General features: G+C 43.6%; 1 protein-coding gene across 2 annotated transcripts in view; it reads left to right on the top strand.

Annotated features, from left to right (window-relative positions):
* acvr2ab (activin A receptor type 2Ab) overlaps nucleotides 1-15,838 on the top strand; it is a 36,004-nt gene that overhangs the window by 12,310 nt on the left and 7,856 nt on the right. The window contains exons 2-7 of one of the 2 annotated variants that reach the window (XM_035636802.2): nucleotides 2,573-2,780; nucleotides 4,076-4,206; nucleotides 5,344-5,498; nucleotides 8,958-8,981; nucleotides 14,330-14,473; nucleotides 14,594-14,737. In XM_035636802.2, the coding sequence (XP_035492695.1) occupies nucleotides 2,573-2,780; nucleotides 4,076-4,206; nucleotides 5,344-5,498; nucleotides 8,958-8,981; nucleotides 14,330-14,473; nucleotides 14,594-14,737 (806 nt within the window). The remainder of the gene's footprint in view (nucleotides 1-2,572; nucleotides 2,781-4,075; nucleotides 4,207-5,343; nucleotides 5,499-8,957; nucleotides 8,982-14,329; nucleotides 14,474-14,593; nucleotides 14,738-15,838) is intronic. The other variant, XM_035636810.2, reaches the window with a different exon arrangement.

The raw sequence follows: 15,838 nt of genomic DNA, 5'->3' as shown, positions 1-15,838 counted from the left end.
CTCACACAGCTCAACACCTGAATGGAGACATTATCAATGGAGCCGTTGCTGCTTGATGAAAAAAAACTAAAAAAAACTTTTTAAAGTTTGAGCACTGTCATATTTGGAAATTCTGCACTTTATACCTAAGCCTTTGATTAAGAGGCAGCATCTCAGATTTGGCCACTGAAGGACTTAAAAGAACAAGTTGATTCCTTACTTGAGCTATAATTGGTCTATTGAACAGTGAGTTGGTGGGAAAGAACATTTTGATAAGAAATATTCATTGTAATTTGTCGTTCCTAGTTTCACAAATCCTCACTACTTCTTTGTCCTCTTTGTTTGATCTGGTCTCTCTCTCGGTCTGTTTGCTGTGTACTCCCACTTCCGAGTCAATCCAGGAACTCGAGGCTCATCCTGCTTTCGGCGTTCATTGTAAATCGCTGCAAATAAAATGGAAATAACGTATACGGGGGATCAGCATTAGCTAGGCTGCTGCTGCTAATGAGCTAACCTGCGATGGAGGGTCAAACAGACCTCCATCATTAGCCCTCGTAGCCCCCCATGAGGGCGAGTGAAAGGGGATGATGCATTCGTGTCCACACAGGACGATATGAAAGAATAGAAACCACTGCGCCGCCCGACGGATGCTCCATCGGCTAAAGGTCTTGACGGAGCAGTTAAGCACACGAAACACAGGAAAAACCCATTTAAAGTGATTCATAGTACGCATCATCACTGTGCAGCGATATAACATTAAAGTAGGTTATGTGAGGACAGGGATTTTTGAGGAAGACACAGTTCTGTTTTCTGATCTCGTGTTGGCTGAAGGTGAGTTCTCAGCCCACCTCATTATTATCCGTGGTTCATCACTGGACCCAGCAAAACATCCTTATTTCCCCTCAACCGCCACGTGTGGTTGGAAAATTTACCGGAGGCAAACGTCATTCCCCAAAGGATTGATGGGATATCATAAGCTTCTTACCAAGCACTGGAGTTCTTTGTGTGTATTTTGGCATTTTTTTTCCCCTCAAGGGTGATTTCTCCTAGCTCTATTTCACTTGGACATTTTACGGTTCTGACGGGAAAACCGGCCTTTCTAACAACCCCTCTTCACACTTCAATCTTTGCGCTTTTGAGTTTCTTACTCAAGGGCATCTCTGCAATATTTTTTTCCGCAAAAAAAAAAAGTTCATGTGAAAAAAAAAATGTGGTAAAGCCTTTTTTTTATATTTTGCAGATGGGGAAATCAAGTCTGCATGAACAATGTATAGAATGATGTAATCTTCCTTATGGCATTATTTTTTAGTATATGTGTACCCTAATTTCTTTCCACAAGCAGATATATAACATCTTTGTGGGTCTTTACTTTCATGCCTCCTTGCAGTTCGATCCACATGTGTTTGCTTTGTTTTTCAATAAGTTACTTCTGCATTTTCAACATACCGTGTTATTTTTTACCTTCTTTCCGAGCACCGCTTATTCACCAGCCCAGACGGTTTTCCCTCCAGTCTGCCTCTTCTCCAGAGGCAGACTGCACCTGTTGCTGTGAAATACTTTTGGGGGGCTTCGTGAGAAATGGATTTGACGAGAGAAAGTGCCGCCAGTGCTGCTAAAGGGGCCCGGAGACCTCGCCTGCCAGCGAAGTGTAGCCACTCTCCTCTCGCTGCCAGCCGCAGCTGTTATTGTGGCTGAAGAGAGACGTGGCCAGAGTCGGCATTAACTGGAGTGACTCAAGCAGCCATCTTATTTTAAAAAATACAGGATCTCGCCGAAGTTAACCTCCATTATGCAAGCTAATGCATGTGGATGACTTGAGAGTGAGCATTGACATCTTTGACTCGCAAACCCCTCCTTATCACACCTTTTAGAGCAAGGGGGGGAAAAATGCGGTGTAGGAAGCGCTCTTCAGTCTCTGTCAGCAGTCGAAACCGGACTAACTCCCCGACAGGTGATGAGACGTGGCAGCAGCGATGCTCAACTGACGAGCTGTCATGCCGTCATTTTTTCTAGATATCGGTTTGCGAAAAACCTGCTACCCGCGTTCATCTGCAGGAAATCAGAGTATCCTTTATTTTGGCGGGGGGAGAGAAGTCGATTGGCTCGCTTCGGCTGAGGATTTAGGTTTCCTCGCTTGGCTCGTGTGTGTTCCTCTATAACCTTGTTTTTGTCAGTCATGTCTGGCTGGTTTTACTGTTCCATCTTAAAAAAAAAAAAAAAAGCTTTCATGTTTCATTGGTGTGTTGACATTCGAAGTAGATTTTATTATAACTAAAGGTTTTACGACTTTGCAGTTTCTCATACTTGGTAAAGAAATGTCCCTTTGATACAAAACTACATTTCCTTCTTTTGTCAGCGTCAGCAGGACAATAACGTTTTCATCTCCTGCCACGGCAGCTTGTAAAAGTCCAAATTCAAAAGCTGGTTTTGAAGGTGTACCTGGACGAGTAATAGAGAAATTGTTATTTCTAACCTATCTATATGCCGAAGAAGGAGAAGTCACAAATGCACAGATGCTTTTTTTTTTTAAAAATAATGTTATCCTCTTTAACAATGTAAGACGTTTTAGCAATGTTGTCTTCATCCCCTCCAGGTGCCATCCTAGGACGCTCGGAGACTCAGGAGTGCGCATACTACAACTCCAGCTGGGAGAAGGAGCGCACCAACCGCAGCGGCATCGAACCCTGCTTTGGCGAGAAGGACAAGCGGCGGCACTGCTTTGCCACGTGGAAGAACGTCTCCGGAACCGTGGAGGTCGTCAAGCAAGGCTGCTGGCTGGACGACGTCAACTGCTACGACAGGTAAGCGGGCAACAGCAGAAAATGCAGCTGTATAAAATGACCCAGACATCCTGCTGCCCACTTGAAAACCTTACTTGCCAGGCTTCGTCAGAAAATATATTAGAGTTTTTTATACAAATATATATATATATATATTTATATATATTTATATTTGTAAGTTTCTATTTTAAATTCAATTACAGGCAGCAGTAAAAGTTTTGACTTTCAGTAACTGAAAAAAATATCCTTTTGCATTAAAAACATGTTAACTCTCTGCAGAGGATTTTTACGGGATGTTTGAATTCAACATTCTGATGGTTGAAATCCGAATCCTGGTCTGAAATCGCGCTCCGGGAGAGAAAAGACCAGGAGATCAGAAACACCCCCAAAACAGTTTTTGTCTTAATCTCCTACCATTGTATTTATCCATTTCTCAGGTGAAAGAATATTAACAATTTTGTGCTTTATTTAGAAATGTTGTCCCTCATCCTTCCCAAAAAACCTTGAACATCGATTTATGACAAAAGCTGCAGCGCAGGTCTCTCAGACAGGACAAAGGCAGCATGTGATGCGGAAGGCGCGACTGTTCAAAATTCACTCTGAGCACAGTTTTTGTCCCCAATCTGAACGACTCACACAAGGCTACATTTTTAATTACAGTAGAGAGATGGAATTTAAATTGCCGTGTGGATCTCCACTGAAAAATGGATTCAGTCAGATGTGCGCAACCAAAACTCGGAACTGTAGGCAGATATTAATAGGTGATATTATTCTGGCGTCTTCCTTGCTAGAACATGAACCTGGCGTCAGCTGCCGGTTTTAGCCAGTTCTGCCCGTGTTTCCCTTTGATTCCCGAGCGATGAAGTCGCTGTGGATTCTGCAGGCCGCACGGTTCTGGGTACCGCTGCCCAGACGGCGCTGCCTCGCCTCCCTGGAGAGTCCACAGACAGTCGAGGGCGGCTGCCACTTCCCATTGGCTTTTATCTGACGACTGTGTGATTGTGAAAGAGAGAGTGAATGTGCGTGGGTGTGCATTAGCGTACATGTGTTTATGTTTGCATGTCTGTATATCGGCTTGTGCGGGAGTTATATAAAAAAGGAAAAAAGTTGTTCTTCTTTCACGTCTTGTGAGGCAGCGAGGGAACAGGAGAGGAAGGAGACAAGTGTGTGTTCCTTCTTTCATTTTTTTTTGAGAATATTTTGTCTTCTGCAGTGACAACATGCCACTATATGTTAGTTTTATCTGTGTGTTTGTTCATGTGTGTGTCCTTTCTCACACTTGTGTGTTTTAATGTCTTCCTCCGTGTCCCCTGCAGTAGCGAGTGTGTGGAGAAGAAGGAGAGTCCCGACGTTTTCTTCTGCTGCTGCGAAGGCAACATGTGCAACGAGAAGTTCCTGTACACCCCTGCGCCTCCGCAGAGCGACCCGCACCATTCAACCGCCTACAGTATGTACAGTCCAACATGCTCACACACACACACACACACACACACACATTAGTAATCCACTGATAATTACAAACGTGCAGTTTTTAGAATTGCAATAATTGGTGTATTTCCGTTTGCGCCACACAATTACAGGTTAACCAGGTGAACAAGCATTAGAGGGAGTTGTGTGATTTATTTGTGCTCTGGACCGATGAGCCTCTCGGTGTTCAGGCCTGAAATATATAGTAGTATATTTAAGCAATTTAGAAAGAGGGTAACAAGATCCAGGTCCTCACCCTGAAGACCTAATGTTGCAGTAGAAACTGTTTTAGGAAAATTATTTTGATGCTTGCATCTGATTGTTTGAATTGTCTGTGCAGAATATGACTTTTACTCGTCTTTTACCCACCCATGGTGTTTCCGGTGTCCTTGCAGTCATCGCTTTGCAGCTTAATTGTCCAACAGGCTTGTCTGTCTCTTTCTATTCCTTCAAATTTCACTTTCTGAAACCTGCAGACCAGTAGAGGGGGGGAAAAGACCCTGAGAGTCTGTAGATGCAGCTGGTGCAGCCCCAGTGGCTCTCGCCCCTTCCTTTCCCCTCTCACTCCCTTTCTCTCCCACCCCCCCAGCCCGAGGACAGGAGGGGTGTTCGGCGTCTGAGCGTCGGCGCTCTGACAGCACTGCCGAATAAGACTGTCACACCTTGTGATAGGACGAGCGACTGAGCCAGCAGACGTCACCCCGGCGACTCCTGCTGGGGTCGGATGTAGTTCAGAGCTCTGTTATTTTTGGCGGGTGGATTACGTTATGTCACGAGATGGATTTGCTAATCCTGCTGTGTGTGTGCGTGTGCGTGTGTGTGTGCACGCGTGTATGTGCGCGTGTGTGCGTGCGCGCGCATTGATATGCTCCCTAAGCACAGTGGCAGTAAGCTGCAAGCAGAGTTAGTGTTGCACTCAGAGATGATATAGCACAATGTCAGGCCAATCAGACATGCTTTTTCTCTCTCTTTCTTCCAATCTTTCTTTTTGCTTTTCTGTTTTCTTTGTCCGCCATGATGGATTTTTCATTGCTTTTTTTGTTGCCATGGCGATCAAACAGACCGACTGTTGTTAACTCTTTCTCTTCTTTCCCTCTCTTGTTTTCTCTCCCCACAGCCACGTCCAACCCATTTTCCCAGAAGCCCCAGCTCTTCAGCACTCTTCTGTACTCCCTGGTTCCCATCATAGGCCTGGCGGCTGTGGTCCTCTTCTCTTTCTGGATGTGGAGACATCACAAACTGGCCTACCCAGCTGCCCTCGTCCCGACACATGTAAGTCTCACCTGTGCGTCGAAAAAAAATGAAAATCAGATAAAACAATCTCTCATACTCTTGTCGTCTTTGCCGTTGGCCCACAATGCTCATTTCCAGATATCACCTGTCCATCAAACGCTGTGTTGTGCAGAGTCTCTTGATGCAGTTAAGAGTTTATCTTTTTGTCTGTTCAGCCTCGGTGACCAGTGCATCTCACTTCATCTGTCAAATCTAAACAAAGGGGCAAAATATTTTTTTCCTGGCAACACGTGCTACTTAGAAACACAAAAGCTTCCAAAAAAATTTTGCTTAATGCTTATGAATCAATACCCTATAATCTGTCCCCCTAAGACAACTCTCCTTTGAAGTTTGCAGTATGATACATGAAAAACACTCTATTTAACCAACCTTCAACTTCACCACTGATCTAGTTTCTCGGTGAGCTTAAGCAGCCTTGGCCCTTCCCTGCCCTGCGCTGCAGAGGGAGATAGCTGTGGTCAAACAGAACGGACACACTGTGCGGAGAGTTTACATTGGGATAATTGCTTTTTTTCACTTCCTTCTTTCAAATTTGTATAGGAGGATAAGAGGAGTCCTGGTTCGGCCTTTTTTTCTTCCTTTTCCACAGGTCTCTTTTAGAGCAAACACATCTCAGACTTGCTTTTCAAAGGCACCCACCTCGAGTGTCTGGAGATGAATTTAATTGGTGTCGTTCATATTGTGTCAGAGAGGCTCTTAATCACACATACATTTTAAGTTCATATTCTTCTGTTTGGGTTAAAATGACTGTTGGTAAAATAGAGTTCTGATGAACCACCTCTTATTCACACAATCACCTGTTCTTATTCAGACATGCTTTTTCCACTGCTGCTTGGTATTTTTTTCTTTTTTGCTCTCTTCACCTGATTCAGCCGGTTTCACCGCGAGGCGGATTTAACCCGAAAGCGGTACAGCTACATTCTCCGCTGCTCGGCAGCGGGGGAAAAAAGAAAGCCGTGCAGAGCTTCCACCGTATGGAAGAGGAGTCAGGGGCCTCTGCATTATTGATGAGGCTTTATATAGGCAAACAAAACTAAACACAGGGAGACGCTCGCAGCTCTGCCTCGGAGGATGCTCGTGGTGGGTGGGTGGCTGGGTGGGTGGGAGGGATTGAGGAGAAACATGCAATTCTCTCAACTTAGTTTTTGGATTCGCACAGTGCTCAAGTACAGTAGGAAAGAGAGAGAAAAGACTTTGACAGAATACAATAAGGGATGCTAATGAGCATTGTAAAACATCACCGCTAAGAGGCTTATGAATCCTCCTACCTGGAAATGCATAAATAAATAAAAATTAATACATAAAACAAAAGGAGATCATGGCTGAAGGAGAGTGGATCGGATTACCAATGATGATACAGTGGGGGGAATCAAATGTCCAGAAGTGTGTTAGTGAATCAGTGAGTAGGTGCACAAGGACACGTGAGGAAAAGGTGGTTATTTGCACAGGGAAATATTTAAAGTTAGTTCATATGCTTTTCTGGAAGAGGGTAATCCAGTAAACCCCACCCGCCTGCTGCTTGAAGGGAGCCTATCTGCAACACTATTTCATACATCTACAGTTGTATTGGCCTCCATACATTGTTTGGTTATTGATTAAAAACAAATGTTTTTTGGAGGGAGGGGTGAAGATGTGGAGGGATGTATTATTTCTATTTATTTCTTCCTGTTTTTTCTGTCTCTTAATACAAGTATTTCTGTGTTACACCTCAGGCTGTATTTAAAAAAGCAGAGGTGACTGTGATAATCAGTCAAACCGCTCACTTTTGCAAAGTCACAGAGGACGGCTTTTAGCAGTGAAAACACAAGACAAAACACCATTCTGGAGGTTTTACTGGACAGTAGAATCTGAAATAATGATAAGCAACACATGTAAAAAAAAAAAGAAAAAAAACTTATTGCATGAATTTAAACCCCATCAAATTGCATCCTCAATGCACTGAGGTGTGATAACAATAGATATAAAATATTACAATATAGATGTCGGAAAACCCGAAGGCCAAACTCATTTCTCTTCTATACTGCCCTCGTGTGAACATAATGCTCTGTACTTATTCATGTCTTTTTTAATTTGACAGTAACATATTGCCCACACCTGTTTGCCCTGTGTGTAAGGGAAGTCATTATCATTGTTCATCCTAGGTGCCGGTTGTAATACGATTTTTCCTTACACACAGAAACCATCACCCCAAACTTTTCTCGAGGGGCCGTATGTGAGAAGTCCGCAAATATAGCCAGCCCCCTTGGAAATTTTCTGGAAAAATGTCATAGAGTGAGCCCATGTGAGAATACAGCAGGATAATCTCTGTAAGATTCACGTCTGACTCGGAAAATGTGAGGACCCAATTTTCAGGAGTTCATGTCTGGAAAAGAAACAAGCAAAGTAGCTTTATTGCACGCTGTCATTATGTCCCGCGATTCATCATAGCCTGCATATTTGCCACCAAGCCTCCATTATTCACGCTACATTGCGAAGTGGAGGCAAACTGGAATTGATTCTGTCTGAGTACACAGACCCACAGCTTTCACATGGAGAGACCCGGAGCACTCAAAACACAAGTTGGTTCCTTTTTTTTAATTTTTCAACCTGGATAAACCTATTTTCTCATCTTTATCCATCTCACCGGTCGATTCTGACCAAAGTCTCATCACTTGCTTTATTACGAAGCTACTTACATCTTGTTTGTCTGGGTGCAGTTTCCAAAGAAGTCCTAAAGGGCCATTGAACTCCAAATATCCTCAAGTGCTCCCCAAACCACGCTGTTTCTTCAAACTTCACCAATGAAATCTGTATGATAGATGAAACATTCAAGAACAAACTATAAGCATGTTCAGAAAAATGTACTGGGGATGTTTTTTTCTCCCATCCAGAGCATTGTTTTAAATCTGCTCTGCAGGGAATTACATTTTTGATAGTGAAAGAGATGTATATGTACCTCTTATTCTTTATATTTTTTTATATTTCTCAAAGTAAGGTATCAAAAATCTATCGGCACTAGCTAAATCAAAAAGGTAAAAGATCAGTCATCTTTGCGAAAGATATATTTTCCATGTTCATACTGAGCTCTGTGTTAATCTCATTCACTTTCTATTGCCAACATTTCTCTGTCTTCAATGATTTTTTGGGGAACTTTTGCAGTCATGTGTTTTCTGGGTTTTAACTCTGCTCTAGGGGCAGTTTTTTTGTTGCTTTTCCGTTTGTTCAGTTTTTCAGTTGCTTTGCTTAACAGCATCATTTCAGTTCATCAAAATGAACCATCTTGCCTCTGGTGCCATGCTTATTAACAGACAGACTTGTGGCCCTTCGTCTGTCCCACACCGCAGCTTTGTGAAGCGCCGGTCTGGAGCACGAGGGGAAACAAAAAAAAAAAAAGGTTACTGACTGACGGAAAATAGCAATAATTTCTCTGTTTGCTTCTTATGTTCCTTTTTCGACAAGCACGCCTTTCACATTATGGTGGAGGTAAGAGCAGTTTAACTGAAGTTGAAACACTATTAGTCCCCCCCCACCCCCGTTTTTGGGTTCAGAGCTTGTTAAGAATTCTTCACCCTTAATCTCAGACCACCATTTTGTTCTTCTATTTGCTTTTTTTTTGACAGCCTCTTGTTAACTCAGATCGTAACACATTTCTGTCTGTTGTGTTTTTTTCCTCTGCCTGGGTTTTATTGCATGGACGGATGTCTTCTGTTTCCCTGCCGAAAATGTATTGTGCATGATGGAAAGTGGCCGACATGGCTCAGAATGCAGCCCCCCCCCCCCTTTTTTTTTTGTATGTATGAATGTCCATCTGTGATGTTTATGTAACTTATTGTGTTGCGCCGTGACCCAGTTTCCAGAATGGTATCTGCTAGACCTATGGCTCACCATGTTTCTCATGCGGAGAGACAAAGCGCAAGGTGTTGGAAGCCGAGGCTGCGGCGTGCCTTTCAATTTCATATGCAGACTGAGGAGGAGTGCGGATACATTTTGCATAAGTAGGAGCGTGGAGCGTCGCCACTTACCTGGAACATTTTTCAAGTCGGAGAGAGTGTAAATTACTTAAGTACAAGAGGAGCATAAGCCTTTGCAAATGTACTTTGGCTCAGAAACAGACATCACTGGCAATTCTAATGTGGAAAAAAAGAGTATGTGACTCACACAATAAAACCCCCCGACTTTGTGTGGGGGTTTAGTGCTCTGTTCTCTGGTGAATTCAGGATTACAGGTTATCTCTTTTGTAAGGTCATGTCAACAACTTTTCTTGTTTGATATACCTCAGGCTTTATGGTCATGTCAACAAGATATGACCTTGAGATATGACTTATGGAGGGTTAAGTCCAGAATAATTGCCAATTCTCCTTTTCTGTCCAAAGCTATAAACTTGGGATTTGGATTCTGTCATATCTCTGAATATTGCTCCTAAACCCCGGACGATCCGAACCAAACCACCCCTAAAGGACCTGTTCGGATGAAATGGATGAAGTCGTAACCCGATTAGGCCACTGGAGATGGTTGAGGGTTGGGAAGAACGGCATGAAACAGCAGATTCTGTTTTCCTGTTTCCTGTGGTCTGCTGACTAAGTGTAATGCGTCCCGGTTTGAGGCCACGGCGCCCTGTGATCGGACAAGGGATCCGGTGACACCCGAGGGAGGCCTGGGCCGGGCCGGGCCACCTCGTCAGACCGAAAGGCCAGACAGCAGACAAGAGTTTTCCAGAAACACTGCAGTCGCAAAGAAAGTAAAGCGAATCAGAATTATGTCGGATGCCAGCACGAAAATGACGACTTGCTTTGTAACATGAAGCCGCCCTTGTATAGACGATCAGGCCATCGCCCCCACAAACCCATCAATCATTATTCTCATCAGTCCAGTCGAACTCTGTGATATGTCTGTAGCCAGGCATAGCAACTGTGCAGGAATTCACCTTGGACTTAGACGCGCATTGTGCCCTTGAACATCACTGGCATTTTGAGTCCTTCAGTGGTCATTTTCTCATGCACATCATGACCAGGGGACGCATCACATATTTCACCAGGCTCAATGGACGCCCCGGAATTCGTCTAGGTGACATTCGTGAAGACATACGAATGACTTTCATTGTAACACGATGCAGTGCAGATAGACAGAAGAGGACAAGATACCGCTGTTTGGCCTTTAGTGATTACTTTACCGCATCCAGACCAGAATCAATATGACTTTTATCGTTAAGGACATTAAATATAGAAATTTGTCTGGGTAGCTTCATAAAGATGTGTGTTTCAATTATTTCCTGGTGTGATCAGAAAAAGGATTTTTCTCAGTGGGTTTTTCCTCCAGATGCTCCGGCTTTCTCCCACAGTCCAAAGACATGCAGCGTAGGTTAATTGGTGACTCTAATTTGGGTGTGAATGGATGTCTGTCTCAATATGTCATCTCTCTGATAGACTGGCGACCTGTCCAGTGTGTAAAACCCCGCCCTTTCGCTGAAGGTTAGATGAAATTGGTTTTCCTATGTCCCTCAAAATGATACAATGTGTAGCTCATTGATTTAAAATACAGACTTTACCATGACTTGCATTTCTTTTTTTTGTCTTAATTGTGCTCAGAATTTGAAATCCTTTTTTAATGTCCTACCAACATACAAAATCATTATTAGATTTGGTAACTGCTTCAGACGACAAGCTCCGTAAAGGGATTAGCCTTGTTTTTAGTCACACTTGTGCGACAGTAGAGGCACGAAGTGTGTCGTGACAACTGTTGCGTTATTGTCACAGACAAGTCTCCAGATTTACAGTTTGCAGGCATGCCATTCTGATTATCCTTTTCCTTGCACTTCCTCGTCTTATTTAATTGCACTTGGGACACAAACATTCTCTTTGTGCTGTATCTGTTCCCTGGTCACATTTGTTTTGCTGTTGTGCACGCCTTTGGTATTTGTCACTGTCGGTGTTGGTGATCAAGAAATTTTAAGCACATTGTACTGTCACATTTGAAGTAGGTCAGGGAACAAAGAATTTCTCATCACACCTTCTCCTAGTCGCATGGCGCAGCGCTCCGCTGTAACCCACTACAGTTTATGTACACTTACGCTAAGTGTATTCTCTTCCCTGTGGCGTGACATAGGCGAAAACCATCACTTGTATTCTGCCGACTGCTGCAGGTTTGTGTCCATTATTAGGTCCAAACTGCAACGAGACTAGATCTCAGTCCATTCATGGTCAGTTATCCCTTTAGCTCAAAAACAGTGCTGCTAAATGCACCGTACACAGGGTCTGAAATTACAGCCTGCCGAGCACCAAATCCTTTGACTTTTAGTGGATAATTAAATAGAGTGCACTCTTCCTGGTCACGAGCCAACCAGATCCAAGCCACGTGTTGCAACCCCTAGTTCTTTTGCTGTCTGAAGGGCCGACGACCAAAATGTTGGTTGAAATATGAAGTTTTAAGTTTTAAAAATCCAATTCAATTCAAACGTTTTGAAACATTTCTGTGAAACTAGACCATGAATTCATTATTTTGTTCTTGGATGTGTTGTTTTTTCGAGGTCCCAACGTGGGAGCGTTTGGGCTGCTCCGTAATCCACCCTCAGCACCATCATGGGTAATTTTCCCCATCATTTGGCTGGCATTCAGTCTGAGAGCAGAGTGTAGAGACGGCAGGTCTGCCTCGCGGCTCTCTGTCAGAACCAAAAGGCTTTAAGTAAACACAACAGTTCCCACTCAAAGCCTCCATTCCCACCCTCCACTGCCCAGATGGAAATCCTGCACTGTATTCATGCCCCAAAAAAACAGCAACAAATACTTTCCTGTTACTCACGAAAAAGTTATTGTTAAATTAACAAGAATCTGCAAGTGCTATTACAGCAATTTGCTATACTTGAGCCTGAGAGATGATACATAATGGCAATATAAAATTCCTTATGGGCATAAAAAGAACTAATTTGATGCAACGTAGACTGCATCATGATTCATGCCGTTATCATGCGTTATTAGATTGTGGGAGCATTTCACTAAAGTTCAGCTTCATTAGTCTGCACTTAATGTCTTGTCTGTTTGTTTTCCCTGGTGTCTGTTGTTTTTATTTCACAACAGTTAAACAGTTATTTGTTTTGTTTGTTTGTATATTGTCTCTTTAATTTTCCATGTCGTAATAGGAATAAGTTACCAATTTTTTTTATATCCAAGTCCTTATTCGGTCTATTGGCATGAATAAGAATTCTCTATTGAACTTGATTTTTTTTCATATATATATATATGAGAAAGAGACTATAATCAATTTGGATCTAAAATTTCTTGGATCTCTTCTTTATTCTCTTTGTATGTGCTGCGAAGGCCAAAGTTCATGACCGGGCATTCAAATTGAAACTCAACTTATCCATAAATATTCCCTGAATGATACACAGTATGCTTCTGCAGCAACAATATTCTTGTCGGGACAGGCAGTAAAAGCAGGAGCCTTATAAGAGATCTTATTGGTGCGGGTGTTCCCATTAATTAAATTCTCCTCTGCCCATCAGGAGCAAAACTCACAACCCAAAAGGGAAGGCACTCGGATTGACAAGTGTGCACTTTTGATGTATTATCGCGGTGTGCGAGTGGATCCTGTGGGGCCCCGGGGGTCTTGAAACTTGCTGCAGCTTATCAAGCGCCTTGTGGGCTTTTCAGTTCAAGTAAAAACATGAAGTTGCCTCTGCCGTTGTCGGGAGAAAAACGTTTTTTTTCTTCTTCTTTTTACTGACGGCAGCGATGCAGAGGCGCGGGGAGGAAAGTCGAGATTTTACAGCAGCGTATCTGGTTTCATCAAAGGCCATCAGTCATGTGCGAGTCTTTCTCCTCTACCTTTTATCCTTTGGAAATGTGACTCCCTCACTGCATGCTGCTTTTTAACCTTCCCCTCTCTCACTTGTGCGCTCTGCGTCCCTCTTTCCTCGCTCACCCCGCGTCCTTCTCTGTGAAGTCACATGTGAAAGTGATCAGCTTAATCCCGATCACCAGCTGTGTTTAACCCACTTTAAGATGTGAAACACTCGGCTTCCTTGTGTTTACTTTTGGCTCATATGGGATTAGCATGAGCGCGCAGTGCTCGCATGCGGTTTCCTGTGTCGCGGTTCAGCACGATTCCTTTCACCGTTTTCCTTTTTACCATTTGTTCATTTGAATCAGTAATTAAGCATTCCCTGCCTCACATCTATTTGTGTCAAAGCCTGCACTTCATGTGCCTTGCTCATGGATAGGCAAGGTTTTGAATCTTTCTGCTCCCACTTTTCCTCAGCATCTCATTGGATCCAAACTGGCAACCTTCCAGTTCCAGTCCCTCTTCAGTGAACCAAGCAAATCTGTTAGCAAACATAGCCCTGAAGGGGTTTTAATTGAATCTAAATGAATGAGTCCAAACCCTGCTTGGTATGCTGTGTCTTAGCTGCCCAAAAAAAACAACTTACCAGTGATTATAATAATAATGCTAAATTCAAACATGCAGCACATCCCTAACCAGTTTTTTTTTTCCAAAATGCTTTGGCAATCAAATAAAGTTAACAACAGAGCCACAGAATAAATAAAGCAAGTGAAAACAAACAATTGAGGCAGCGCAGCATTAAAGATAACAAAAGAGGCAGAAAACTGTTTGTTCAGGGGAGCGCATCATCACATAAAAGCCAGTCTATAAATGTAAGTTGTAAGATGTGATTTAAGATGAGAGGATGATATTGATTCTGCTGGCCCCGAGCTCCTCGGACACGCCGCTGCTGAGCCAAAGGCCCGGTCACCTTCAGCGCATGATATTGATATTTTAATGCACTGCAAAACCAAAATAATAATAATGATAAAGAATGGCCTCTTGTCTATTTTTTGCAGGACCCCGGGCCCTCACCTCCGTCGCCCATTTTGGGGCAGAAGCCGCTGCAGCTGATCGAGATGAAAGCCAGGGGGCGCTTCGGTTGCGTCTGGAAGGCGCAGCTGCTGAACGACTACGTGGCCGTCAAGATCTTCCCCATCCAGGTATGCAAACTGTAGCTTTGTTTACATCTGACCCTCTCTCGAGTTTGTACATCAATTACCTCGAGAGCAGGCTCGATGCAAAGCAAGATCTGCAATCCATCTCTCCGCTCTTGTGTGTAGGACAAGCTCTCCTGGCAGAACGAGTACGAGATCTTCAGCGTGTGCGGCATGAAGCACGACAACCTCCTCCACTTCATCGGCGTGGAGAAGAGGAACAACAACCTGGACCTGGAGCTGTGGCTCATCACCGCCTACCATGACAAGGTATACTCTCACGGCGAGGAGACACAACCAGTGGACCGCTAGTTTTGTGGAATTTCCTGATCCCCTTTAAATCTCAAAGTAAAGCCGCATGTAAATGTTTCCCTGTAACCATTTACAACAGTGCATGTGGAAAAATTCCTCCGAATCCCTGCCTTGTTTTCTTCCACTAACCTGGTTGTTTGTGTCCATATCGCCACATTGCTGTGTTAACACGGCCGTGTCCATGTAAACACAGCGATTCAGTTGTGTGCCGTGTCACGCACAGGACTGAGAAAGCCTCCAGGGCAGGCAGCTAACAAAGTGGTAAAAGAAAACATGCACGAAACGTTAACATTGCATTGATTTTTTTTGGTGCCTTAAGAGCCAAGTCATGCTGGGGTTTCTTTTTTCTTCTTCTTTAAGCCTTGCTCATGAAGATACGGTTGACAGTTTAGCTTTGTTAGCCCTGTCATGCTTCACTCACCCTCTACCATTCCGGGCTTTAAGTCCATCTGTGTTTTAAGGGTCATTACCGACAAAGTGGAGAAGTGACTCTTGTACACTTCACTTGCTTGATTTTTTTTTTTTTTCACATTTTCCAGCCAGGCCAAGTTTGAATGTGCGTGCTTATGAAAAACCTCCCTGCTTGAATAAAGGTTGAAAAATTAAAGGCTGTGGGTGTGGCGGAGAGGTTTTATCCCGGCAGTGCAACTCTAACACTAATCCACTTAACCCTGGAGTATGTCTAAAAGTGCTACTCTGATTTGTCGGAGCCCTCCGAGTGGAAACGACAGTGGAGGAATTTGACGGGGAATATATCAGAAACATGTTTAAGTGCCTTGTCGGCCACGTACTGTAATTGCTTTGTAAGTCTTCGGAGGATTCACAACTTGAGGTTTGACCTTTCCTTCCTGTGCAGGTGTCACAGTGCGAGACACGTCGGATCCGATGGAATCTTAGCTTGTGCAACACAGCGATCGCAGAGTTCAGGGTTTTCCTTGACAGGCTGATTTATGTTATAGAGCTGAATGGATCGAAGCAGCCCGGTGTGTTAGGATTCAAAATATCTGCAGCATGCAGTGGCTCGCTTCAGAGGACACAAGCCCTCATATCCAACACTCC

The sequence above is a fragment of the Scophthalmus maximus genome, chromosome 1 (assembly GCF_022379125.1).
Source record: "Scophthalmus maximus strain ysfricsl-2021 chromosome 1, ASM2237912v1, whole genome shotgun sequence".
Lineage (NCBI taxonomy): Eukaryota > Metazoa > Chordata > Actinopteri > Pleuronectiformes > Scophthalmidae > Scophthalmus > Scophthalmus maximus.
The sequence above is the reverse complement of the archived record's forward strand: the minus strand, read 5'-3'. Positions and strand labels throughout refer to the sequence as shown.